Source organism: Camelina sativa, chromosome 2, assembly GCF_000633955.1.
Source record: "Camelina sativa cultivar DH55 chromosome 2, Cs, whole genome shotgun sequence".
Lineage (NCBI taxonomy): Eukaryota > Viridiplantae > Streptophyta > Magnoliopsida > Brassicales > Brassicaceae > Camelina > Camelina sativa.
This window is the reverse complement of record NC_025686.1, coordinates 19,004,300-19,029,823: the sequence shown is the minus strand read 5'-3', so window position 1 is coordinate 19,029,823 and position 25,524 is coordinate 19,004,300. Positions and strand designations below refer to the sequence as shown.

Genomic DNA, 25,524 nt, shown 5'->3' with positions numbered 1-25,524 from the left:
GTTGAACTTTTGGATAACTAATCATTTACAAGAAATTTATAAAAAAATCAAATAGTCTTAGTGTAGCTAGTTAGCATCCTACACGTACGTGGATGTAGGTCCTAAAGTGATTTTCAACTAGACGTATCTTTTCTTTTGGTAACTATATTTTGACTTGAAGTTGTCTGGTTAAAATATAACAACGATCAAAATTATGTCACTTGCAATTAAAAGTACGTCTAGATAAAATTGATCAGAATACTTAAAATATGCTCCGACTAGCTATATGGTGTTGTTATTGTGTGATGACCATAAGTATCAACATTCTAATTTGTTTCCGGATCATGTATTTCACAGTTCCACAATGCATTTTTCCATAAAAATATAGTATCTAAATTAGAAGCTATAAATGTTTTAAAATTCTGTCGTTACAAAATTAATTTGGCACTGCCTTTTTCTGTTAAAGGAAAATCATTACTACCACTCCTACTATAGTTTGGTTTTAAATGTCAAGCACATTAAAACAAACAATTCTTGGCATGATCAAATTAAAAGGGTGACCAGACCAGTTAATGAAAAAATAATTGTCTGAATCATTAATTAATGTGTTACTGTTATTGATGGTTCTTAACATTTTTAAGCTCCAAAGGGAAAAAGACTGCGACACCTTATTTGTTCAGCCGGATTGTTGACTCGTTCTTACGCTTTTTGGCTAATTAAGTGCTCTTTTTTATTTGCTAGATTAGCGGAAGCCACGTTTACTTAAGGAACAAAAAAAACACAATGTGAAAAATTCGTGTATCAGGCCGTTTCATAGATTTATATAGTATTATATATTTCTACTGTTGAATTTTGAGATTTATACGGTCTTTATTCGGTCGTCGTCGAAGTAAAGAATGATGGAGCCGTTATATTTCGACGCAAGATTGGTAAATATAGTGAGACTGATGGATTTTCACATAGCAACAAGTTTTTCGGGCGTGCATAAACCTGTATCTTTATTTCTATTTTAAAATTGATATTGCGAAATATCGAAGTATAAAATATGAATAAAAGTTTCAATATCTATGTTTGATTTGGAAAAATGATACCGAAATAATATATATCCGTTAATATCCGATTCTTATTCATTAATAATAAAAGTCTTTATATTAATCCCTTTTAGAGACAAAATACGAATTGGATAACAAGTTAACAACAGATAGAAGACGGATAACGAATATCATTGTCCAAACCCTACTGGCTATACTACCAAGAAACGGGTAAGTAAGTTTGTGGAGAGGAATCGAAAGGGTGGGTAGTTGGAGTTTGAGACTTCATCACTTGTAGAGTTTGCTAACGTGAGCGCCTTGAATTGAGTGGTATGATATGATCGTCAGGTTCTGATCAACCGAAGCCTTTACGACCATTCTTCCCTCCTCCAACGTGTCACGTTCTACACAACTACTCCAAAAAAAAAAAAACATAAATACTTCTGACTTTTGTCCATTTGTGTGGATCTATTTTAATATTACGGCAACAAACGTCTATTCATGTTCACTAAAATTAGTGTATTTGTTTTTCTTCAAATTTTAAATAACCTTGGAGCTAGTTTGTTTGAGCTTTGTTGACAAAAAAATTAAATTAAAAGATATAATAACGGCTTTTAGAATATAATACAAAGTAAGTGGAGACACATATTAACATAAAGCTCATGATTATTTTGATTATTTTGAGCAAAATCAGGAGATTAGTATTCGGAAAATAAAATAGAATTTTTTTTTTTTTGACCTAAAAATAAAATAGATTAAGCCAACACAAGAACCACGATACATTTTTTTTCCGGTCATTATATAATTAGTTGATTACTGTTTTAAATTAAGTTAATCGTTTTCTTAACAACAACCCACCTCTTAGTTCATTATTGGGTAGATTGGTTTGTCTATCTATATCATCAACTGATCAACCTATAGAGGAACAATGAAAACAAAAGAGAAATGAATGGTTTTTTTTTTTTTTACTAACTGCAAAATAAATTAAAACTAAAATAGCTATCTAAATGTTAGTTTCTTTAAACAAAAAAACAAAATAAGGAAAAAAAATAGTTGATGTTCTTTGATAATGATTAGAATAACTAAAAATGAAATGATAACATTTCTACATTTCAAAATTTCTACTAAATCGTAAAAAGAAATAATATTATAAAGTGATTTTAATATTAGATGTGAACATTTATCTTGTTTTGTAATTTTTAACATTTCTACAATTTATGATAAAGTGGATTTTAATGTTTCTTTTTAAAAGGATTCAGTACCTTAATTGTAAATTTTTTCAATACACAGGGGCACATCCAAATAAATGTTAATGATGCAAATGATAGCAACGTTATATTACAATAGGAGTATGTAATTAAATTTTGAAAATTTTGAGACATTAATATAATTCAGATTCGGACCCTTTTTTGTCTGAACAAATTAAAGAAGAAAAAAAAAAGACAAAAAAATTTGAATTTTTTTGTTTGTTGTTGTTGTTGGTCGAAGAGAAAGAGGAGAAGAACAGAGGAGATTTTTATTCATTTCATTACTCTTTTTTTATCTTCTTCTTCTTCTTCTTCTTTCCCAAAAAAGTTGCATCCTTTTGGAGAAAACAAAACAAATCCTCAATTTTTCTTCTTCTCAGAAACAAGCAAATCTTAGGGTTTAAAAATTTTGTTTCTCAGGTAACCAAAATCTGTTTCTCTCCTCTAACAAAAAAACTAACCTAAAAAGAGAGAGAAAGAGAGAAGAGTCTCTCTCTCTGTCTTTTGTCTCTTCCATTGACCTCGTAAGTCTCTCTCTCTCTCTCTCTCTCTCTCTCTCTCTCTCTCTCTCTCTTTTGTTTTTCTTTTTCTTTTCAATTCGTTTCTGGGTTTGTGTAAAGATCAGGTTTTGTTGATTTCCCCATTAAAGTCAGAGTTTTTCTTCATTCGAAATTTTCAATTTTTTTGTTCTTTTTCAAATCCATAAATGAGAATTGGAGAAATGAGGTTGAGTTTACAAAAATGTTGAGAGATTCTTCGCTGAATTTCTGATTTTTTTTTTTTTTTTTGGTTATTTTTTTAGGTTTTTTATTGTTTGGTCCCAAGAAGCTCTGCTCTGGTTTCGAGGGAAGTATGCATGGTTAACGAGGCGTGTGATTTGAGATTGAGAAATTAGGGTTTATGGAAGCTTGGATTTCGTGAAAAATGCTTGTCAATTAAGACACTCAACCACAACAAGGAGATTTCTGATTTTTGGAAAGGTTTCAACTTTGGATTCAATTTTGAGGTTTGTGATTGAAGAGAAGAAAAAATGATGTTATCGGCATCGCCGAACACACTAGCGAAAAGCTCGTTAGAGGAGATGCTTGAGTCTCTTCGTCAAAAAGATGAGTGTGATCGTCTTCCTAAAGATATGCCACCAGCGCTTCCTTCTCGTCCTAATTCAAGAGCGCGTCTTCCTTCTGCTCGTCGTTCGCTTCCTGCCAAGTTTAATGTTTCTAGTGTCGTGGAAGATCAGAACGGGAGTGTTGCTGCTTCTGCGGCGGAAACTGATTCGGAAAGGAAAGAGGAAGGTGGGAAGAGGAAAGAGAAGGATTTGGGAGTTAAGAGGAATAGTTTTGGAAGCAAGAAGATGAGGAGGACTGGTCTTAAGTCAGAGTCTCCTTATGTAGCTGAGAAGGAAGACGAGGTAGGTGTGAAGGTTAGTACTGTTCCTGTGGAGAACACGGAGGAGCATAAACCTGAGTGGAACAATAACGTTGAGTACTTCATTAAGAAGGTAACTCTTTTGTTTTCCTTTTGTTTTCTAGTGAAGTTGAATTATTGATGGTGAAATTGAGATCAGGAATGAATCTATTAGTGGTGATTGAGCAGTGAGAGTTTGAACTTTGTGCAAAAAAAGTCTGATCTGGGAGTGTTTTTGTGGAAGGAATATATATGTTTGTACTTGGTAGATCACATGCTTGGAGGTTTTACAGTTGTGTTTAGTTTTCTACTTATGAAGAATTAAGATCTAGAGTTCGGCTTTTTATCTTCTTTGATTACAGAAAGGGTGATTCTTTTGGGAACTTGTGGTTACTGTGTTTGTATTGTATTGCAGAAGCTTCGAGTTTGGTGTCGGGTTGCTAATGGGCAGTGGCAACTGGGGAAGATACAGTCTACTTCCGCTGATTCGTCACTTGTTATGTTGTCCACTGCAAATGTAAGTTTTCTTTAGAATGTTGTACTCTCCATCTGTGATATTGAAGAGTGTCTGTGGTCTCACTGTCAGGTTTCTTTGATGTTGTGTTATTAAAGGTTGTGAAAGTGTCTACTGAAGAGCTTTTTCCTGCAAACCCAGATATTTTGGAAGGTGTTGAAGACCTTATACAGCTTAGTTATTTAAATGAACCATCAGTTCTTTATAACCTTCGTGTCAGATATTCACAAGATGTGATCTATGTGAGTTTACTGAAACTTTTTTGAACTCTTCTGAATAGTTTGTCACCTTTCTTTTGCCTTGGTCTTAACTAACTTTCATTCTTCTTATTTTCTATAGAGTAAAGCAGGGCCAGTACTGATTGCAGTGAACCCCTTCAAGAATGTCGAGATTTACGGAAATGATTTCATCTCAGCTTATCAGAAGAAGGCTGTGGATGCTCCTCATGTTTATGCTGTGGCTGATGCAGCTTATGATGAAATGATGAGAGGTGAGGGGACAAATTTATATTCACACTTTTTCGTATTTACATGATTCGGGAGGTCCTAATTGGTGTTCAAGTGAGTATCTGGCACTTACATTTTGAATTTTTCTACATGCAGAAGAGAAGAATCAGTCTATTATTATAAGGTACGAGTCGTTGCCTTCTGAATTTTGTAGACTTCTGAATGCTTTTTTTACAGATTGATCTGTGATCACTGATACAAATTGATTATTATGGTTCTGTAGTGGAGAAAGTGGAGCTGGGAAAACTGAGACTGCAAAATTTGCAATGCAGTACTTGGCAGCTCTTGGTGGAGGTAGCTGTGGAGTAGAGTATGAAATCCTAAAGACAACCTGCATACTCGAAGCTTTTGGGAATGCCAAAACATTAAGAAATGCTAACTCTAGTCGATTTGTGAGTTGTTTGCACAAGTTTTTGTTGTCCGATTTTTTCCCTTCCCTGTTCTGTCAAGTTATTAGAATTGTGTTAATTGATCTGCTTGACCACCATATTTGTGGATTTAGAAGTTAGTCTATTTTAATTTAATACTATATTTTAACTGGCACAGGGTAAGCTCACTGAAATTCATTTTAGTGCAATGGGAAAGATATGTGGAGCCAAACTTGAAACTTGTGAGTATGATTTTGAGTATTAATATGGTTGTTTGTCATATTTTTTAGATTTGGAATTCACTGGTTTCTATTGTCTTCTTCCCATGTTTTGCATAACTACTCTTGCTGATTGCCCATAGTTCTGCTAGAGAAGGTAATTTTCTTTCCATTGACAAGCTTTTTCATCAGACTTTCACTACTTAGCCATTTGGTAACTAATTGGTAATCTCCTTTGACCAGTCAAGAGTGGTTCAGCTGTTCAATGGCGAACGATCCTACCATATATTTTATGAGTTGTGTGCAGGTGCTTCGCCGATTCTAAAAGGTAACATTTCATACTGAAGTTTCCAAGATTCAATACCGCCATCTATATTATTTGACTAGCATAAACTACTGAGTAGTATCTATTTTGGCTAAACAACTATTTCTATGGTTTTATGTGTAGAGAGACTGAAGCTTAAAACCGCAAGTGAGTATACCTACCTGAGCCAGAGTGATTGCTTGACCATTGACGGTGTTGATGATGCTCAGAAATTTCACAAACTACTGGTACTTTGTTTTTTCATCTACAGTGCTTGCCGTTCGCATTATCTGATTTTGTTTTTTTTTTTTCTCTATTTTCCTCACAACCGCATCTATATTTCTGCAGGAAGCATTTGACATTGTTCAAATCCCTAAAGAGCATCAAGAGCGTGCATTTGCATTGCTTGCTGCAGTGTTATGGCTAGGGAATGTATCGTTCCGAGTTACTGACAATGAAAGTCATGTGGAGGTGGTAGCAGATGAAGGTACAATCTACTGTCTTAATTCATTAAAAAATGCAACTTGGTGATACTTGCTACTTGCTTATCATTTGGCTGTTATTTCTTACAGCTGTTACCAATGCTGCAATGTTAATGGGCTGCAATTCAGAAGAGCTTATGGTGGTTTTGTCTACCCGTAAACTACAAGCTGGTACGGATTGCATTGCCAAAAAACTGACGCTGCGGCAGGTAACGTTTCCATCATTCTTGTTTTCATACACATCGATCATTAGGTGATGTTTGAGTTGCTGTACTGTTTTTACCTTCAGGCAACTGACATGAGGGATGGAATAGCAAAATTTATTTATGCAAACCTCTTCGGCTGGCTTGTTGAGCAAATAAACATTGCACTTGAAGTCGGTAAATCACGTACGGGAAGATCTATAAGCATCCTTGATATATATGGTTTTGAATCATTTAAGGTTTGTAGTACTCATACATGCCCTAGATTTTATTATCTCTCTCTATTCTTTTTGAATCTTGCAATGATGATCTGTTTCTCTTTTGTTTCAGAATAATAGCTTCGAACAATTCTGTATAAACTATGCAAATGAGAGATTGCAACAACACTTCAACCGGCATTTATTTAAACTTGAACAAGAGGTGAATTTTTATTTTCCTCTAAATACTATATTGTGTAGTTTCTGCGTTACTGCTCCATTAAAGTATAATTTTCTCTGGTCAGGAATATGAAGAGGATGGAATTGATTGGACTAAGGTCGAGTTTGTTGACAATCAAGAGTGCTTAGATCTAATTGAGAAGGTAATTAATTGATTAGATCTAATTGAGAAGATTATTTTTGTCATGTTCTTTAAAGTAATCTTTTGAATATGTTTGCTTGTGTAGAAACCCATTGGTTTGTTGTCTCTACTAGACGAGGAATCGAATTTTCCAAAAGCATCTGATTTGACCTTTGCCAACAAGCTCAAGCAACACTTGAAGACCAACTCTTGCTTCAAAGGAGAGAGAGGTCGAGCCTTCAGAGTTAATCATTATGCCGGAGAGGTCAGTTGTTGTCCTTAGTCCAAAAACCAGACTATGTATGCTGAAAAAGTTTATATGGATCTCTGTGTGTGTAGCTTTTCTTGTATTTATGGTTTATTTATGTGAATTGCGATTTTGTTTACAGGTTCTCTATGATACAAATGGGTTTTTGGAGAAGAACAGGGATCCGTTGCCTGCTGATCTTATCAATCTTTTATCATCATGCGACTGCCAGTTGTTGAAATTGTTTTCTACCAAAATGCGTGACAAATCTCAGAAGCCACTCATGTTATCGGACTCCACGAACCAAACTGTTGGAACAAAGTTCAAGGTAAAGAAGCATAAAAAATCCTGCAGATTTGTTCAACTGTGATCTACCTCGACGCACTCTCATGTTTAATTATCTCGTACAGGGTCAACTTTTCAAGTTGATGAACACGTTAGAGAACACAAGTCCTCACTTCATTCGATGCATAAAGCCGAATTCGAAGCAGCGTCCCAGAGTTTATGAAGAGGATCTCGTCTTACAACAGCTTAGATGTTGTGGCGTGTTGGAAGTCGTTAGAATATCAAGATCTGGATATCCTACTCGTTTGACACATCAAGAGTTTGCAGGAAGATATGGGTTCTTATTGTCAGACAAAAATGTCTCTGAGGATCCTCTGAGCGTATCAATCGCTGTTCTTAAACAATATAACGTTCATCCTAAAATGTATCAAGTTGGTTATACAAAATTCTACCTTCGAACTGGGCAAGTAAGTGATTCTTCTTCACTCAGATATATAGAGGCTGTTTCCTGATCTTGTTGATACATTTCTTTCTTACGCACTCATCTTCAAATGTTTTTAGATTGGTATCTTTGAAGATAGGAGGAAAAAAGTTCTTCAAGGCATAGTGGGCTTACAAAAGCATTTCCGTGGTCACTTGACTCGTGAATACTTCCAAAATATGAGGGCTGTAGCATTGGTACTTCAGTCATACGTACGAGGTGAAAATGCCCGAAGAATGTTTGACGCTGAAGCAAAAATCCATGCGGATTCTGTTTCTGAAGCAAGCACAGATGAGTTGACTGCAGTCATACACTTGCAATCTGGTAAAGCCACACTATCTTCTTTGGTATACTAAAGTATTTGGTTCTCAAATTTGGATAGTGTTTTTAAGGCTCATTATCATTTTTCTCTTTTGCAGTGGTTCGTGGATGGTTGGCTCGCAAAAGTTTTAATAGTATGCAAAGACAGAAAGAATTACTCAATGTGACGACGAAATCAAAGAAAAAAGCGGGCAGGAGGATTTCAGAAGACAAGGTATAGCTACTTGCTATCAACAGGAAGGTTGTTCACTTCTGAATTATATATTACTACGCTATAACTTTCTCTCGTTTGCGGTTTAGGATATTCCTCTGGAGCAGTTCCAAGTGCAACCAACGACTATGTCTGATCTCCAAAAGCGAGTTTTGAAATCTGAAGCAGCTTTAGCGCAGAAGGAAGAAGAAAACACAGCATTGAGAGAGCAGTTGAGGCAATTTGAGGAGAGATGGTCAGAGTATGAAGTAAAGATGAAGTCAATGGAGGACACATGGCAAAAGCAAATGTCGTCATTGCAGGTCTAATGTTTAACTGGTTATGAAAGTCCATTCAAACACTCAACACACCAAAGTTTTCTGAAATGTTCTAGTTTTGCATCATGTCTTTTTGCAGATGAGTCTTGCCGCAGCTAGAAAGAGTCTAGCTACAGAGAGCATCACTGGTCAAGCAGGAGGACGCCAAGACACATCAATATCACCTTTTGGTTATGAATCAGAGGACACAATGTCTACTGGAACTCCGGGAGTAAGAACTCCCACTACTAAGTTCACTAACGGAAACACTCCTGAGCTCAGAATCAGAGAGCTTAACGGAAGTTTGAACGCGGTTAATCATCTCGCAAGAGAGTTTGATCAAAGGAGACTCAATTTCGATGAAGATGCAAGAGCTATTGTGGAGGTGAAGCTTGGAGTTGGACCGCAGGCAACTCCAAACGGGCAGCAACAGCAACATCCAGAAGATGAATTTAGGAGACTGAAGCAAAGATTTGAGACATGGAAGAAAGATTACAAAGCTAGATTAAGAGATACCAAAGCAAGACTCCATAGAGTAGATGGTGATAAAGGTCGTCACCGGAAATGGTGGGGAAAAAGAGGCTAGGGTTGTTTATTAGTGTGTGTGGAATCTTCCAGTTAGCTTTGTATTAGACTATTAGTATGTCGGATTCAAAATGTTAGATTGAGAGCAATGTAGATTTAGCTGCGAGACATGTAATTTTCCACTACTATTGTGCATAGCAGATAGAGATTTGTAATTTGAGAGGAACAAGAAAGGTTATGTTCATATCATTACAAGAATCACATCAAGACTTAAAATTTAAGCTCCAGGTGCAAACTTAGTTGCGAAAGCCCAAGCATTGTTAGCTACAGGGTTGTCAAGATGGTCAAGGAGATTCTCCAAAGGACCTTTTCCCGTAACAATGGCTTGAACAAAGAAGCCAAACATTGAGAACATAGCCAATCTTCCATTCTTGATCTCTTTCACCTTGAGCTCAGCAAAAGTAACTGGATCATCAGCAAGACCCAACGGGTCAAAGTATTGGCCACCGGGGTACAAGTCGTTGCCTTCACCAACACCATCAAGACCGTTGATGCGGAAACCTTCAACCAAGCCCATAAGGATGACTTGGAAGCCAAGGACGGCTAAAATGCTCTGAGCATGGACTAGGTTTGGGTTGCCTAAGTAGTCCAAGCCACCTTCAGAGAAGATCTGTGAACCGGCCTTGAACCAGACTGGTTCTTTGAAGTCCACACGTACCCACTTTTGAAGAACTTCAGGGGTTATGCAACCAAAAGCTCCCAACATTGCCCATCTCCCATGGATCACCTGCAAAATGATGATTAGTGATTTACTCTTTCATCAATGTGTCTCTTTGTATTGAGTGAGCGAGATTTAGAGACTAACCTCAAGAGCTCTGTTTTTGGCAAAGGCCTCAGGGTCTGCAGATAAACCAGCGGTGTCCCAACCGTAATCGCCGGGGAATTCTCCGGTGAGGTAAGATGGAGTTTGGACGGAGAAGGGTCCTAAGTACTTAACTCTGTCTGGTCCGTACCAAAGATCATTTCCCTTCACATAAACATTTACATGAAAAAGTCGGACACAAACCCAAGAAGAAAGATGAAACCTTTTCATATGATGAGATTAAGACCAAAAGTAAACATACCATAGTGTATTTGGGAGATCCGAGAGAGACAACATCACGAAGAGGGTTAAAGCTTGAGCCTTTAGTCTGGCCAAGGAATGTTGTTGGGGTCAGAACACTGCTTGAGCTCGTGAATGTTGATGCCATTGTCTCTCTCTCTCGGCTTGAGCTTTCTCTTTTGCTTAGTGTTGTTCTTCTTCTTCTGCTTTTGCTGTTTGGTGAAAATATTGGGTCTCAGGGACTTTGACTTTTATGTTAGTGTCTTGTGGATGAGAAGATAGGTGGGAGAATCAGAGATGGGATATAGATAGAGAGTGAGATGTTGGGATTAGCCAATCAGAAATCAGCTTTGGATTTTGAAGTATCTCTAACTCCATCTCTTTTTTTTTTTATCCATATTTCTTTTGTTCTTTATTTAAGGTTTTTTTTTTGTTTTTACTTTTTTCTTTCTTTTTGAAAAATAACTCATGCTTCGAATATTTTTTTTTATAAATAAACAGAAGGGGTGTGTTATTAGTTATTGTATTTGGTCGAGTTGTAGACATTCAGATTGTTTTCATTTCTGTTATTCAATTGTGATTTTCAAAACTTGATCAAAATTTTGGTGTTATTAGTTAATTTAGACATTTGTAACAAATATTCTAAAATATTTTAAAGTTTAAGGATTATTGGATTCATAATTTATTGAGGNCAACATTGCCCATCTCCCATGGATCACCTGCAAAATGATGATTAGTGATTTACTCTTTCATCAATGTGTCTCTTTGTATTGAGTGAGCGAGATTTAGAGACTAACCTCAAGAGCTCTGTTTTTGGCAAAGGCCTCAGGGTCTGCAGATAAACCAGCGGTGTCCCAACCGTAATCGCCGGGGAATTCTCCGGTGAGGTAAGATGGAGTTTGGACGGAGAAGGGTCCTAAGTACTTAACTCTGTCTGGTCCGTACCAAAGATCATTTCCCTTCACATAAACATTTACATGAAAAAGTCAGACACAAACCCAAAAAGAAAGATGAAACCTTTTCATATGATGAGATTAAGACCAAAAGTAAACATACCATAGTGTATTTGGGAGATCCGAGAGAGACAACATCACGAAGAGGGTTAAAGCTTGAGCCTTTAGTCTGGCCAAGGAATGTTGTTGGGGTCAGAACACTGCTTGAGCTCGTGAATGTTGATGCCATTGTCTCTCTCTCTCGGCTTGAGCTTTCTCTTTTGCTTAGTGTTGTTCTTCTTCTTCTGCTTTTGCTGTTTGGTGAAAATATTGGGTCTCAGGGACTTTGACTTTTATGTTAGTGTCTTGTGGATGAGAAGATAGGTGGGAGAATCAGAGATGGGATATAGATAGAGAGTGAGATGTTGGGATTAGCCAATCAGAAATCAGCTTTGGATTTTGAAGTATCTCTAACTCCATCTCTTTTTTTTTTTATCCATATTTCTTTTGTTCTTTATTTAAGGTTTTTTTTTTGTTTTTACTTTTTTCTTTCTTTTTGAAAAATAACTCATGCTTCGAATATTTTTTTTTATAAATAAACAGAAGGGGTGTGTTATTAGTTATTGTATTTGGTCGAGTTGTAGACATTCAGATTGTTTTCATTTCTGTTATTCAATTGTGATTTTCAAAACTTGATCAAAATTTTGGTGTTATTAGTTAATTTAGACATTTGTAACAAATATTCTAAAATATTTTAAAGTTTAAGGATTATTGGATTCATAATTTATTGAGGTCTGTTGGGCATAATTTTATCATCATAAATAAATAAATATAATTTATTTAGTCAATGCATATTTTGCTGGATAAAGTCAGCGTAAATAAGAGTTTATCTTATAAAAGGAAAATCTTCTTGATTGGTTCAATGAACCGAGAATCTCGTGACTCACTCTGTCAAGAGACCGAGAATCTCGTGACTGACTCTGTCACGAGACCGAGAATCTCGCGACTAACTTCGTCGATGGACCGAGAATCTCGCGACTGACTTCGTCGATGGACCAAAATNGAGAGTGAGATGTTGGGATTAGCCAATCAGAAATCAGCTTTGGATTTTGAAGTATCTCTAACTCCATCTCTTTTTTTTTTTATCCATATTTCTTTTGTTCTTTATTTAAGGTTTTTTTTTTGTTTTTACTTTTTTCTTTCTTTTTGAAAAATAACTCATGCTTCGAATATTTTTTTTTATAAATAAACAGAAGGGGTGTGTTATTAGTTATTGTATTTGGTCGAGTTGTAGACATTCAGATTGTTTTCATTTCTGTTATTCAATTGTGATTTTCAAAACTTGATCAAAATTTTGGTGTTATTAGTTAATTTAGACATTTGTAACAAATATTCTAAAATATTTTAAAGTTTAAGGATTATTGGATTCATAATTTATTGAGGTCTGTTGGGCATAATTTTATCATCATAAATAAATAAATATAATTTATTTAGTCAATGCATATTTTGCTGGATAAAATCAGCGTAAATAAGAGTTTATCTTATAAAAGGAAAATCTTCTTGATTGGTTCAATGAACCGAGAATCTCGTGACTCACTCTGTCAAGAGACCGAGAATCTCGTGACTGACTCTGTCACGAGACCGAGAATCTCGTGACTAACTTCGTCGATGGACCGAGAATCTCGCGACTGACTTCGTCGATGGACCAAAATTCACGTGACTAGATCTGTTAAGGGACCAAGAGTCTAGCGACCGACTTTACTAATGGGCCAAGAGTCCCGCGACCGACCCTATCATGCATAGAGTCGGCAAGCCCAAGACAAGTCCTAAGGGATTAGGGTAAAGGAATCTCTATATAAGGAGAGCGGCCTCTACGAGAGACAGGATCGAGAACAAAGCAAGAGACCAAAAACACAAGACACACGACTCGACTCTAGAACGCAGCTAGGGTTTATAGATTGATTCGCTGTACCTTGAATTCTTGTATTTGAGCTCGAGACTTTGATTAATAAAAGCAACTATTCAACATCTGTTTTTTGTTTCCGTAGTCTTTAAACGAATCGATTAGTTTTGCCCAAACAATTAGCGCTAGAAGGAGGGGCAAAGTAATCTATGTGAGATGATGGGAAACGGAAGTGACACGACCAATGTCGAAGCGACTGTCGCCGCTCAACTGGAAGCCCTGACTGCCAAAATGAACGAGACGGTGCAGAAGCTGACGCAAATCGAGGCCGATAACGCTAGACTACGGGAGGAGAACGCTTCACTGGTGACAGCAGGGAGAGTTTTTACCGAAGCAAGCTCTAGATTTCGTGGCGTGCAAGTGAATCGGATGCAAGATCTCAACACAACTCCTAGAACTACTCGGACGACGTCCGCGACTGAAGATGGACGACTAGAAACTCCACGGGTGTAGAATAATGGAGAAGACCCTAGTATAAGGCAAACCTGTGAGAACCTTGGAGAAGCGGAAAACACCGATCGACAATGAACTGTTAACGCACCGCCCGTTACAGGAGTCGAACATGAACCACACACCATGTCAGCAGAAGCCGCTTACTTGGAAGCTATGCTTACAAAACGTTTGGGTGCAGTAGAAACCATGATCGGACGACTGCCAGGAGTGGCTCCACCAATCCGAAAAAGCAACTTACACTCGTATGTTGATACACTTTTTTCTGATGAAATTGCACTCATGGAGATGCCGAGAAAATTCACATTACCAACAATGAAGATGTATGATGGAACATCCGACCTGGATGACCACATAGCACAATACAAACAACGAATGTTCACGACAGCCATCCAAAAAGAGTGCAGGGAAGCTGCTATGTGCAAAGGTTTTGGCTCAAGCCTAACAGGTGCAGCACTTCAAAGGTTTATCAACCTGCCAAACGGCTCGATCAGCTCGTTTGCATCGTTGACAGATCTCTTCGTTGAGCAATTCGCAAGCAGCAGGAACCTGGAGAAGATAGCGGATGACCTTTACGAGGTACAACAAAAGAGAGACGAGTCGTTGCGTGTCTATGTGGGACGCTTCAACAAGGAAAAAGTATCGATACCCAGTTGCAACACGTCAACCGCCATCTCCGCATTTAAAAGAGGCTTGCTTCCAGACGGTGACTTGTACAAGGAACTTACGAAGTACCAGTGCAGAACAATGGAAGACGTGCTCTCACGTGCGTGGGCGCAAATAAAGTGGGAGGAAGACTCGGCTTATCGCCAGCGATGTTCACCACGATCTGATTCTCGTGTAGTGAGAAACGAAAGAACAAGTAGGGATGATAAACCTTACCAAAGACCTCGTGACGAAAACACCATGAGTGAAAGAAGGAACACGCATCGATCATTGAGCAAAGCTGACGAAAGGAGGCCTAAATCGATAACATGGCCAGATATTAGTAACCTCTCAATCTCTCATACACATTTAGTCGGTGTATTGAAAGAGATGGGTGGAACCGTGAGATGGCCTCCAAAGATGAAAGCACTTGACAATAGGCGTGACACCTCGAAGTGGTGTGAGTTCCACGACTATCACGGCCACAAAACAGAAGATTGCATCTCATTGAAGATGGAAGTGAATGAGCTGCTTAAAAAAGGTCACTTGAGGGAATACTTGTCAGATAGAACCCACAATCGCATCGATGGCGAGAGAAACAAGCAAATAGCAATTGAAAACGCCACAGTTTCGCCTCCAAAACATGATCGAGTCATCAATGTTATATTTGGAGGATGAGAGATAAGTGGCATAACTCACTCAGCTGCGAAAATAAACACTAGAGCTGTCAAGAATTCTCAAAGTAGAGGACACGCTACGAAAGGCGATACACCGTCATACACCATAACTTTTACGACTGATGAGAGTAGTGTACCAACCCTGCATCACGTTGCTTTAGTCATACAACTGACTGTGGCTAACTGTTTGATGAAAAGGATATTAATCAACAATGGAAGCTCAACTAACATCCTTTATATGCAAGCATATAAGGAGTTGGGTCTCGATGAAGGAGGACTGACACAAAAATCTATTCCATTAGTTGGGTTCAGCGGTGAGGTCAAGCATAGTATTGGCGAAGTGACGCTTCCAGTGTATGCAGAGGGAGTTAACAAACACACTAAATTTTTAGTAGTAGATTGTGCTTCGGCTTATAACGCTATTATGGGACGCCCTTGGATTCACGACATGGGAGCTATTAATAGTATATATATTAATAGTTGATGAAGTCTTTCATTTTTAAAAACAAATAGAAAGAAACATTACCTTATATATTCTAATGACACACATTTATGTAAATAATAATGAAATAAAGATTTCTTTATATATTTTAATGGCATATTTAATAAATCAAAAGACTTATTTTTGTAAATATATTTATCTTGAGATGCTTAATTGTAATTAAAACTCTAAATCGCTCTGGCGATGACACATCAGCATTTTAAACAAAATGCTTCTCTATTAATATATAGAGGATTTTTAAAATCGGAGAATAAGTTTTGTATTTCAAAAAGTTAAATAGATAAATAAGTTTTTTAATAGTTTATGAAATGTAATTTACTTTAAATCATTAAATATGTTATGAAAATGATAATTAAATTATTAACTATATATATATTAATAGTTGATGTAGTCTTTCATTTTAAAAACTAATAGAAAAAAACATTACCTTATATATTATAACGACACACATTTATGTAAATAATAATGAAATAAAGATTTCCTTATATTTTAGTGGCACATTTAATAAATCAAAAGACTTATTTTTGTAAATATGTTTATCTTGAGATGCTAAATTGTAATTAAATCTCTAAATCGTTCTGACAACGACACATTAGCATTTTCAACAAAATATTTCTCTATAGGAGAATATAGGGGATATATAATTACCATTAAATAATAGAAATAATAATGATAATTCATTTTGTTAATGTGGGTAAAATTTTTGATCATAGTACGTATTATGTAATGGTTATAGTCGATTAGTCGTCTATGTAGAGTGTACTCGTCTCTGCAATCTGCATGGAGTAGATTGTATCTATTAGTTAGTCACCTCTTTTTTCATTTTTTTTTTTCACCCTTTTACCGTAAAAATTGTTGAATCGTTTGCACATTCAAGATTGGTTAATATTTGGGATCCCATGTTTTGACAAACATGATGCCATTTTTGGGCCGTTACATGGACTTACTGCGTCGGTTACAAAGCAAAAAGGAAAGAAATGTTTATTGTAAAAATTGATGGCCTTTATGAACCGATGCAGTGAGTCCATTTTGAAGCTCGAGGGAAGTCTTGTAAGATTGGGAAAAGGAAAAAAAAAACATAACCGAAATTTTAAACCAAAAGAAAACCGAGTTGTTGTAAACCGCTTTGGTTTTCATCATTTTTAAAATCCAACATATAAATCGAACCGGAACCAATCCATTCAAATTAACAAAACCAACCCGATTAGACCAAATTCATTAAAATTATATACTTTATTATATTTTCTTTTGTCAGAATTATTATTGCTTTCCGATACTTCTTAATTTTTTCCTTTTAATCATTATTTTAACATAATGGATATAAAATTATCATTACAAGAATTTGTTTTAAGGATATATTGGTTTTAGGGCTTATAGTTTGAGTTGTAGGTTCTATATTTTTTTGTTATCATTACTAACATAATTTTTTTATTTTTTATTTTCTTTTTTGTCAAACAAGTTTTGCATTAAAATTTAAAGTCTCAAAAGAGGAGAATCAAAGAGAAATTTAAAGGGTTAACAAGATTACAAAGCATAGATAGATGATAATGGTTCCATGAGAACTGACATAGTGGAACTTAAAGGGTTAACATAATCTTAAATTTTTTTTTGTTAAGAGAACTGACATCAGCAAATAGATTAAAATTTTCACCGCATTAGTCCTGGTTTGCCGTGAGTATGGCGAGCAGATCATTAGCTTTGGTGAGTTCCATCTCATTGTCTTCCTTTTTCCCCATCAACGAGATAATCTTTTCTTGCAAATCTCTTTGAGCCTCATCATCATCTGCTCGTCCAGTTTGGTGATCTTCTCAGAAAGACCAATGTCGATATTGTTTAAGTCGTCAATACGGATCTTCATTTTTTCAATCTCCTTCTCGAGTTTTGTTGGTTCTGGAGGGCTCTCCACTGATGGTGGTGGTTGAGGCCATGGTTGGTCATGGGTTGCAAATGCTGGATAATTCCAACTTATGGAAGAAGCTATCTCCTAGGAAGTTGCCAAAAGAGATAGAATAGGAAAAAGGAAAAGTTCCTAAGATTAATAAGTTGTAATATGTTAATTTTAATAGGTTTAGGAAAGTTAAAACCTATAAACATAGGAGTCTATAGAGAGGTGTTCCATAAGACTTGAGAGAGAGATTTAGTTTTTGAGAGAGTTTTCTAAATCAATAATAAGAGAGGTGTTCTTATATTTTCAATTTCTTTGTTCTTAGATTTGGTATCAGAGCTAAGGTTGTAGCTCCGATCAAAGGTTGTGAAGGAGAAGTTGTTCATAACCAAGTATGGGGGACGAATCAAATCCACCGCCACGAACCAAGGACCTTGGATCACCGTCCATCCAATGTCCGATGTTAACTTCGATAAACTATACAGTTTGGTCGATACGTATGAGAGTCACGCTTCGAGTTAGCGAGGTGTGGGAGACTATTGATCCTGGATCCACCGATCAGAAGATGAACGACGTGGCGACTGCTCTTCTGTTTCAATCCATCCCCGAGTCACTCATCCTGCAAGTTGGAGATCAAGGTTCGGCTAAAACCCTATGGGAAGCCATACGAGCACGTCACCAAGGTGCGGAACGTGGGAAGGAAGCGATACTTCAAACCCTACTTGCAGATCTTGATCGGGTAACGATGAACGATACCGACTCTGTTGATGATTTTGCTGGCAAGATCTCAGGCCTAGCATTGCAGTCAGCTTCTTTGGGAGAGATCATTGACGAATCAAAGTTGGTAAAGAAGTTCTTACAAGGACTTCCAAGACAAAATACATTCATATCGTTGCATCGTTGGAACAAGTCTTAGACTTAAAAACCGGATTTGGAGACATAGTTGGTAGAATAAAAGCCTATGAAAAACGTGTAGGGGAGGAGACCCGGAGTGAAGACCAAGCAAAACTTATGTTTTCAAATTCAAACAATCAAGGAAACTATGGTGGATATCAAGGAAACAGAGGAGGCTATAACAGAGGAGGTTATGGTCGAAGAGGAAGCAGTCGAGGAGGATATGGTCGTGGTGGATATGGTCGAGGTGGTTTTGGTCGTGGTAACTACAGTGGAGATAGTTCTGGCAGAGGCAGGGGATGAGGAAGGTTCAATGGCCAGAATCGTGGAGGAGACACTACAGATCAAGAACAAAACCAGAATCAAAACCAGAATCAAAATCAGAAGAAAGATCTATCTAAAATAATTTGTTGGAGATGTGATAAACCAGGTCACTACGCATCCTCATGTCAAGCGAAAGAAGTTGCACATCAAGAGACAAATCTGAATGAAACTCATGAAGCTGATGCACTTTACGTTCATGAGGTGGTGTTCTTGAATGAGGATAAGGTGTTTCCCAAGAACTATGATACTAACAATGAAAGTATATGGTATCTTGACAATGGTGCTAGCAACCACATGACGGGAAACAAAGAATTCTTCTCAAGCCTAGACACGAGCATCAGAGGGAAGGTCAAGCTTGGTGATGGCTCGTTTGTTAACATTGTTGGGAAGGGATCGATTGTATTTGTGGGAAAAACGGGTGAGAGGCGATCACTCAAGGAGATTTACTACATTTCGGACCTGAAGCACAACATTATCAGTTTAGGACAAGCGACTGAATTTGGATGTGAAGTGAACATGAAGGGAAACATGTTAACTTTAAGCGATCCTGCTGGGCGGTTGTTGGTAAGAGTCACGAGATCATCAAACCACTTGTACAAGACGCCAATGGAGGTTGAGTATCCTAAGTGTCTTTATATCCAAGATAACGACACTACTCTAACATGGCATGCACGGCTGTGACATGTAAGCTTCGGAGTAATGAAAAACATGGTAAGACAAGGTATGGTTGTTGGAGTGCCACAATCTGTTCATGAGAAGAATGTGTGCACTGCGTGTTTAGTCGGAAAACAGACCAGAGATGTGTTTCCTACTGCAACATCTTTTCGAGCAGCTCAAGCTTTGGAGCTGATTCACGATGATTTGTGTGGACCGATCTCTCCACCAACACCAGCTAACAATCGATATGTCTTTGTCCTTCTTGATGATTTTTCGAGATATATGTGGACAATGCTATTGAAGGAGAAAAGCGAGGCTTTCGATCGGTTTAAAAGGTTTAAAGAAGGAATTGAGAAGCAGACTGGACTGTCTATCAAAACCTTTCGCACCGATAGGGGAGGAGAGTTTACCTCTCTTGAGTTTAACCAGTTCTGTGAAGGAAGTGGAGTCACTAGACATTTAACTGCACCATATACTCCTCAACAGAATGGTGTAGTTGAAAGAAGAAACTGCACATTAATGGAGGTGACAAGAAGTTTGCTTAAGGCTATGAGACTGCCGAATGAACTATGGGGAGAGGCCGTACGTCATTCAACATATCTGATTAATCGAGTTCCTACCAAAGCTTTAGCAGGTCAGACTCCATATGAAAGTTTCACGACGAGAAAGCCTAACATCGAGCATCTACGAGTGTTTGGCTGTGTTGCTTATGCTAAGATCATTGGACCACATCTTAAGAAGTTGGATGACAGGTCGAGAACTTTGATCAATTTAGGGACAGAACCGGGTTCGAAAGCTTATAGGCTATATGATCCAGTTACAAGAAAGGTGTTTGTAAGCAGAGATGTTGTGTTTGATGAGACAAAAGTTTGGGATTGGTCGACTGCAGAAAACCAAACCAATGGAGAACCAGGAAGGTTTAAACTATCTCATAATGGGTTTGTAGAAGAAGGAAACGAAGATGAGAACAATCAGGATGATAATGTCGAGCATCATGAACTGGATCAAGAACCTGCAAACCAAGAAGAAGAGATAGAAGATGAACAAAATGTGGATCAAGTAGGTGAAAATCAGCAAGCTGTCACAAGATATGGACGTGTTATCAACAAACCTCGATACCTCAATGATTATGTTCTACTAGCTGAAATAGAGAGTGAGTGACTTCTACTTACCATAGATGGTGAACCAGAGTCTGTTTCTGAAGCATTAAGTTTACAAGAATGGGTTAAAGTGATGAAGGCTGAGCTGGAGTCTATTGCTAGAAATAAAACCTGGGAGCTAGTTGAGAAGCCGAATGGTGTCAAACCAATAGGATTGAAGTGGGTGTATAAAATCAAAAAGAAAGCGGATGGATCATTGAACAAGTTCAAAGCGAGACTTGTAGCAAAAGGTTATGTACAACAACAAGGAGTAGACTTTGAAGAAGCATTTGCACCTGTAGCACAAATTGAAACTATTCGACTACTCATTGCTATCGCAGCTTCAAAGGGATGGGAGATTCATCACCTTGATGTGAAAACCGCATTCTTGAATGGTGACTTAAACGAGCTGGTTTATGTGAGCCAACCCGAAGGCTTTGTTAAAAGAGGAAAAGAGGATCGAGTGTTTAGACTACATATGGCGTTGTATGGTCTACGTTAAGCTCCTAGAGCTTGGAACGTGAAGCTTGATCATGTTCTGAAGAAGATGAACTTTAAAAGATGCATAAAGGAGCCTACTGTGTATCTCAAGAGTGACAAGAAAGAAAGACTGGTAGTGGCAATCTATGTTGATGACTTGTTTGTGACAGGAACTTCACAAAGAGTCATTGATCAGTTCAAAAGGGATATGTCAAGAGAGTTTGAGATGTCAGATCTCGGCAAGTTGACATATTATCTTGGTATTGAAGTAGTACAAGGAGTAGATGGGATAAGAATAAAACAAGAAGGTTATGCTCAAGGTATTCTTATTGATACTAAGATGGATTCGTGTAACTCAGCGCACATACCATTGGAGCCTGGTATGGAGATATCAAAGGTTGAGAAACAACCTGAAATTGATGCCACAAGATATAGAAGAACGATTGGGTGTTTAAGGTATCTGCTTCACACACGACCCGATTTGATTTTTGCTGTAGGAGTCTTAAGCCGGTATATGCAGAGTCCAAGAGTGGTACACGGATAAGCTCTCAAACACTTGTTAAGGTATGTGAAAGGAACCACCAACTTAGGCTTGTTCTACAAGCGAGATGGGTTGAGTAAGGTTGTTGGATACAGCGACAGTAGTTACAAAGCTGATATCGATGATGGAAGATGTACTGGAGGTCATGTGTTCTATCTTGGTTCATCATTAATCACTTGGACTTCACAAAAACAACACACAGTGGCGATGTCATCATCTGAAGCTGAGTTTATGGCAGCGACAGAAGCAGCAAAGCAAGCCATATGGTTGAAAGAGTTGCTAAGAGAAATACTTAGTCTAGATGAGAAGATCTTACTAAGGATTGACAACAAGTCAGCCATATCTCTAAGTAAGAATCCAGTGTTTCATGGAAGGAGTAAGCACATACTCACAAAGTACCATTTCATTCGTGAGAGTGTGGAGAATGATCAGATAGAAGTGGAGCATGTTCCTGGTGAGGCACAGAAGGCAGACATCCTTACTAAGCCACTAGCGAGAATCAAGTTCAGAGAAATGAGGAATCTGATCGGAGTACAAGAGATTGAAGCACCCAGAGTTCAAGTTGGAATTAAGGGGGAGAATGTTGGATAATTCCAACTTGTGGAAGAAGCTATCTCTTAGGAAGTTGCCAAAAGAGATAGAATAGGAAAAAGAAAAAGTTCCTAAGATAAATAAGTTGTAATATGTTAATTCTAATAGGTTTAGGAAAAGTTAAAACCTATAAATATAGGAGTCTATGGAGAGGTGTTCCATAAGACTTGAGAGAGAGATTTAGTTTTTGAGAGAGTTTTCTAAATCAATAATAAGAGAGGTGTTCTTATATTTTCAAGTTCTTTGTTCTTAGAGCAAAGGGCCCTCGTCCTCTGTTTTTGTCGTCTCCATTGCCGGAGCCGGAGCCGGAGGTAAGCCCGCGAGAAGAGAACCGGGATGAGACGCTCCTCAATGTTAAACTTCTTGAAAACTTTTTTTGAAGAGAGAGAATATACGTGTGATCAGGGGCGGATCTACATTATAAAGAGGTGGGGCACGTGCCCTATACTCCTTTCTAAAGTTCTGCTATTAACATTTTGTCATTAGAATCTTTAACTCAGTTGGTAATTGTTCCCAATAATAAATTTTAGGTATAAGAGGTCAGTTTTATATTTGTTGGAGGCTTTTGTTTACCTATGACATTTTCTTATTCCATTTTTTCTTTAATAAAACTATATACAATTATTTCTATTTTCACTTTATTCACATTTCTTTTATTACCAATTAGACATATATCTTAATTTTTTGAAATATAAGTAATGAACTATTAAAAAATATTATCTCTTTTGTAGTTAATTTATTATTTTTAGGTTTTAAATTTTGTGTGATATGATAAGATAAATGATTTTAAATATATAACAAATATTTATGTTTTATAATGAATTATAAGTTTGTAATTGTGTATTTTCTAATTAATAAATTAAGTATGTATCTAATTAAGCATAATCATAAACCAATATAAACAATACTTTTGAAAAATTTGGCTCATTTTTTGCACTTCATAGTTCAGATATTAAAATATATTCAAAAATGCAAAATATATATTTTAACATAAACAAAAAATATTATTATTAATTATATTATTTAAGTGCCTCATACCAAATATTGTCTTGGATCCGCTACTGCGTGTGATCGAGAGAGAAAGAGAGAGTGAGTGTAAAAGATCGATAGATTGCATAACTATATATAATATATACATAACTTGGTGGGCACGCTATGTCAAACCTTACACTGTCTTTAATATTTTCTGGTCAAGTGGCCATAGTTAGATGTGACCCGGGTCATCATGGCTTTCTTTATTCATGTACGTTGTACTTAGCTAGCCACCTATTTATATTCATTTTGGATACAAAATCTAGTCTATTAATAATTTGCAACCAAGATGTATCTCACCCAAGATGTAAATTATATAAATGTAATAATGAAAGAGAAATACAACATTTGTCGTCAGCAAATGTGTACAGAGCAAACATGTGACTCATGTCCAAAGACATATCGGCTTTGATTGGAAGCACCCAAACGCATTGTTTGCAAACGAACTGCTGTAATAACCACCAATCAACAAGTCTTTTGGAGAAGACGGTTGGATATCAAGGTTGGAGAAAGCGATTGAAGATGGTGGTTAGAACCTATTTTTGGTGGTTGCAAACACTAATCCTAATCACTAACAAAAACCAGCGTTTGACATTTATAAAGAGGTTGCATGGTTCATTTTATTTTTTTGGCAAAATATTGCATAGTTTTTGTTCCTTTATTCACTATTCAAATCATAATCTTGATTTAATATGTGTTGTTATTCTTTTTAATGTTTTTAGGAAAAGGTTAGTAAGCCAAAAAAATTAGTAATTTAAGATTATGATTTGAATAGTAAGATTTTAAAATATACATTTGATAATTTCATTAATATCACATTTGATCATTTAGTTAATATCATTTAAATATATTGATATTTTATATTATGAATTAGATAATAATTTATCATTTCATTTATTTTTTATTTTTAATTAAATTAATTTAATTGTTTAAAAATTTATTATAACTTATACTATTCAACCGCTGTAATGTTACCAATCAAGCTAAATACTCAACCGCTTTCTTTTACTCTACCATCTTTTCCATCCGCTAACTTAAACCGCTTTCTTTTTAACAATCTCTTTTACAACCGCTATAAAAGTTTTAACCGCCTCTTTTAAATGTGGTTACCAATCAGAGCCATCTTCCACATTTTCTATTATATAAAATTGGTACGGTTTTATATCCTGAAAATAAACTCCATGCTTAAGAATATATGTGGTGTATATCCTTTATCGAAAATATTTATAGACATATTATATGTTTATAACATGCATGTCTGTAGTTGAGAGTAAACGATATTTATTTTTTCTAACATAGTTTCGTTCATATAGTATATATATACTCTACCATGTTTTTATTGGTTCTTGACAAATATAGGATTACACATAAAAATAATTAGAATTATGATATAGTTAATAACTTAATCGCCATTATAGATTCATGTATATCAAAACATGCCGTACGTAGTTAATAACTTAATCGCCATCTGCAATAACTATAGCATGGTGTACATGATAAAGCTGTCATAGTATATAGCTGTAAAATCTGTTATTGCAGATGCAGTAAATTCTATGAGAATCATTAAAAGGTGAAAAATACAAAATTTGACCATAAATTTTGACTATAAAAAATTTTCCACAGTTTTTTGAAAAATTTGTTATGATATCATGTTCCACAGTTAATAAATAATATACCATATACCGAACCCTTTTTTTGGTGGAAAACCATATATTGAACTTTATAGCCAAGTAAAATTGTTTTGAATACAAGAGAGCTATTAACTTTTATGTACCCAATAACAACATAAAATTAATCTGTAGTAAACACACAAAATGTTAGTTACTTTTAAATGTCAATGGGACATAAGTAATCTGCATGATACGTGTTTCTCAACATCACTTTTGTATAAAATGGACTAAAAGTCAAAAAAACAAAAAAACTCTATGAACTTAATAGTTTTATTATATATATAATATCTGTATCTATCCAAAAATTTGTTCACTCATACAGAATAATATGATCCCAGTCTTCAACTTAATGTCCTATAAATTAGTTTTCATTTATCTATTTTAGTACTATATATATATATATATATAGATGATACAATGATCAATAACTAATACCATTATTTATGTGGATGAATCTCACTAACGTTCCCAAACTTCTTTTCGTTTTTTTTTCTCTCAACGTAACTTCCCAAACTTTTCATTTAATAATTTTCTAATTCTAAACCCCTTTTATTTCTTCCACCAAGGCTAATTGTAATTGATTGGCCTATAGTACATTTTCTTACTAAAACTTTGATCACCGATTAAAAACCAGAATCATTTTTGGCTAATGTCAAACTGGATGTTCATCAAAAAAATTAATTATCATTAATACATAAAAAAATAAGATGTTAGACCAATAAATGTGAATCGCCAACATAAATAAAATTGTAACTAACAAAATTGGATAATGGGCTTAGTTAAGTGCCTATTTTTCTTTTGAAGAATAGGGGTCGGGTCCGATAATGGAATGAATAAGAGCATCGGATCCTACTACGTAA

At 36.2% G+C, this 25,524-nt stretch overlaps 5 protein-coding genes across 5 annotated transcripts; 3 read left to right on the top strand and 2 right to left on the bottom strand.

Annotated features, from left to right (window-relative positions):
• LOC104729499 (myosin-2-like) lies at positions 2,564-9,422 on the top strand. The gene is made up of 23 exons (XM_010448443.2): positions 2,564-2,781; positions 3,060-3,755; positions 4,077-4,178; positions 4,274-4,417; positions 4,515-4,665; positions 4,778-4,805; positions 4,905-5,073; positions 5,228-5,291; positions 5,411-5,424; positions 5,511-5,595; positions 5,716-5,819; positions 5,920-6,058; positions 6,144-6,262; positions 6,343-6,495; positions 6,587-6,676; positions 6,759-6,836; positions 6,921-7,079; positions 7,204-7,389; positions 7,472-7,813; positions 7,908-8,151; positions 8,247-8,362; positions 8,449-8,661; positions 8,756-9,422. The coding sequence occupies exons 2-23, from the start codon at positions 3,288-3,290 to the stop codon at positions 9,239-9,241; spliced, it is 3,654 nt and encodes a 1,217-aa protein (XP_010446745.1). The 5' UTR covers positions 2,564-2,781; positions 3,060-3,287; the 3' UTR covers positions 9,242-9,422.
• On the bottom strand, positions 9,396-10,508 carry LOC104729508 (chlorophyll a-b binding protein 3, chloroplastic). Its single transcript, XM_010448455.2, has 3 exons — positions 10,305-10,508; positions 10,046-10,207; positions 9,396-9,967 (listed from the first exon to the last, which is right to left on the bottom strand). Exons 1-3 carry the CDS (start codon positions 10,428-10,430, stop codon positions 9,458-9,460), a joined length of 798 nt encoding a protein of 265 aa, XP_010446757.1. The 5' UTR covers positions 10,431-10,508; the 3' UTR covers positions 9,396-9,457.
• Positions 10,942-11,542, bottom strand: LOC104754088 (chlorophyll a-b binding protein 3, chloroplastic-like). The gene is made up of 3 exons (XM_010476248.2): positions 11,339-11,542; positions 11,080-11,241; positions 10,942-11,001 (listed from the first exon to the last, which is right to left on the bottom strand). Exons 1-3 carry the CDS (start codon positions 11,462-11,464, stop codon positions 10,942-10,944), a joined length of 348 nt encoding a protein of 115 aa, XP_010474550.1. The 5' UTR covers positions 11,465-11,542.
• LOC104754077 lies at positions 13,754-14,950 on the top strand. The gene has a single exon (XM_010476238.1). The coding sequence runs from the start codon at positions 13,754-13,756 to the stop codon at positions 14,948-14,950; it is 1,197 nt and encodes a 398-aa protein (XP_010474540.1).
• LOC104754068 lies at positions 17,731-19,235 on the top strand. Its single transcript, XM_010476230.1, has 3 exons — positions 17,731-18,180; positions 18,313-18,538; positions 18,661-19,235. The coding sequence occupies exons 1-3, from the start codon at positions 17,731-17,733 to the stop codon at positions 19,233-19,235; spliced, it is 1,251 nt and encodes a 416-aa protein (XP_010474532.1).

Coding starts and splice junctions, on each gene's coding strand:
- LOC104729499 (XM_010448443.2), top strand. CDS start 3,288: ATGATGTTATCGGCATCGCCGAACACACTAGCGAAAAGCTCGTTAGAG. Junction 6,677..6,758: donor TATTTAAACTTGAACAAGAG/GTGAATTTTTAT, acceptor TTCTCTGGTCAG/GAATATGAAGAGGATGGAAT. Junction 6,837..6,920: donor GCTTAGATCTAATTGAGAAG/GTAATTAATTGA, acceptor TTGCTTGTGTAG/AAACCCATTGGTTTGTTGTC.
- LOC104729508 (XM_010448455.2), bottom strand. CDS start 10,430: ATGGCATCAACATTCACGAGCTCAAGCAGTGTTCTGACCCCAACAACA. Junction 10,208..10,304: donor GATCTCCCAAATACACTATG/GTATGTTTACTT, acceptor GTTTATGTGAAG/GGAAATGATCTTTGGTACGG. Junction 9,968..10,045: donor CCAAAAACAGAGCTCTTGAG/GTTAGTCTCTAA, acceptor ATCATTTTGCAG/GTGATCCATGGGAGATGGGC.
- LOC104754077 (XM_010476238.1), top strand. CDS start 13,754: ATGTCAGCAGAAGCCGCTTACTTGGAAGCTATGCTTACAAAACGTTTG.
- LOC104754068 (XM_010476230.1), top strand. CDS start 17,731: ATGGGGGACGAATCAAATCCACCGCCACGAACCAAGGACCTTGGATCA. Junction 18,181..18,312: donor TCATTGACGAATCAAAGTTG/GTAAAGAAGTTC, acceptor AAAAACGTGTAG/GGGAGGAGACCCGGAGTGAA. Junction 18,539..18,660: donor AGAGGCAGGGGATGAGGAAG/GTTCAATGGCCA, acceptor GTGATAAACCAG/GTCACTACGCATCCTCATGT.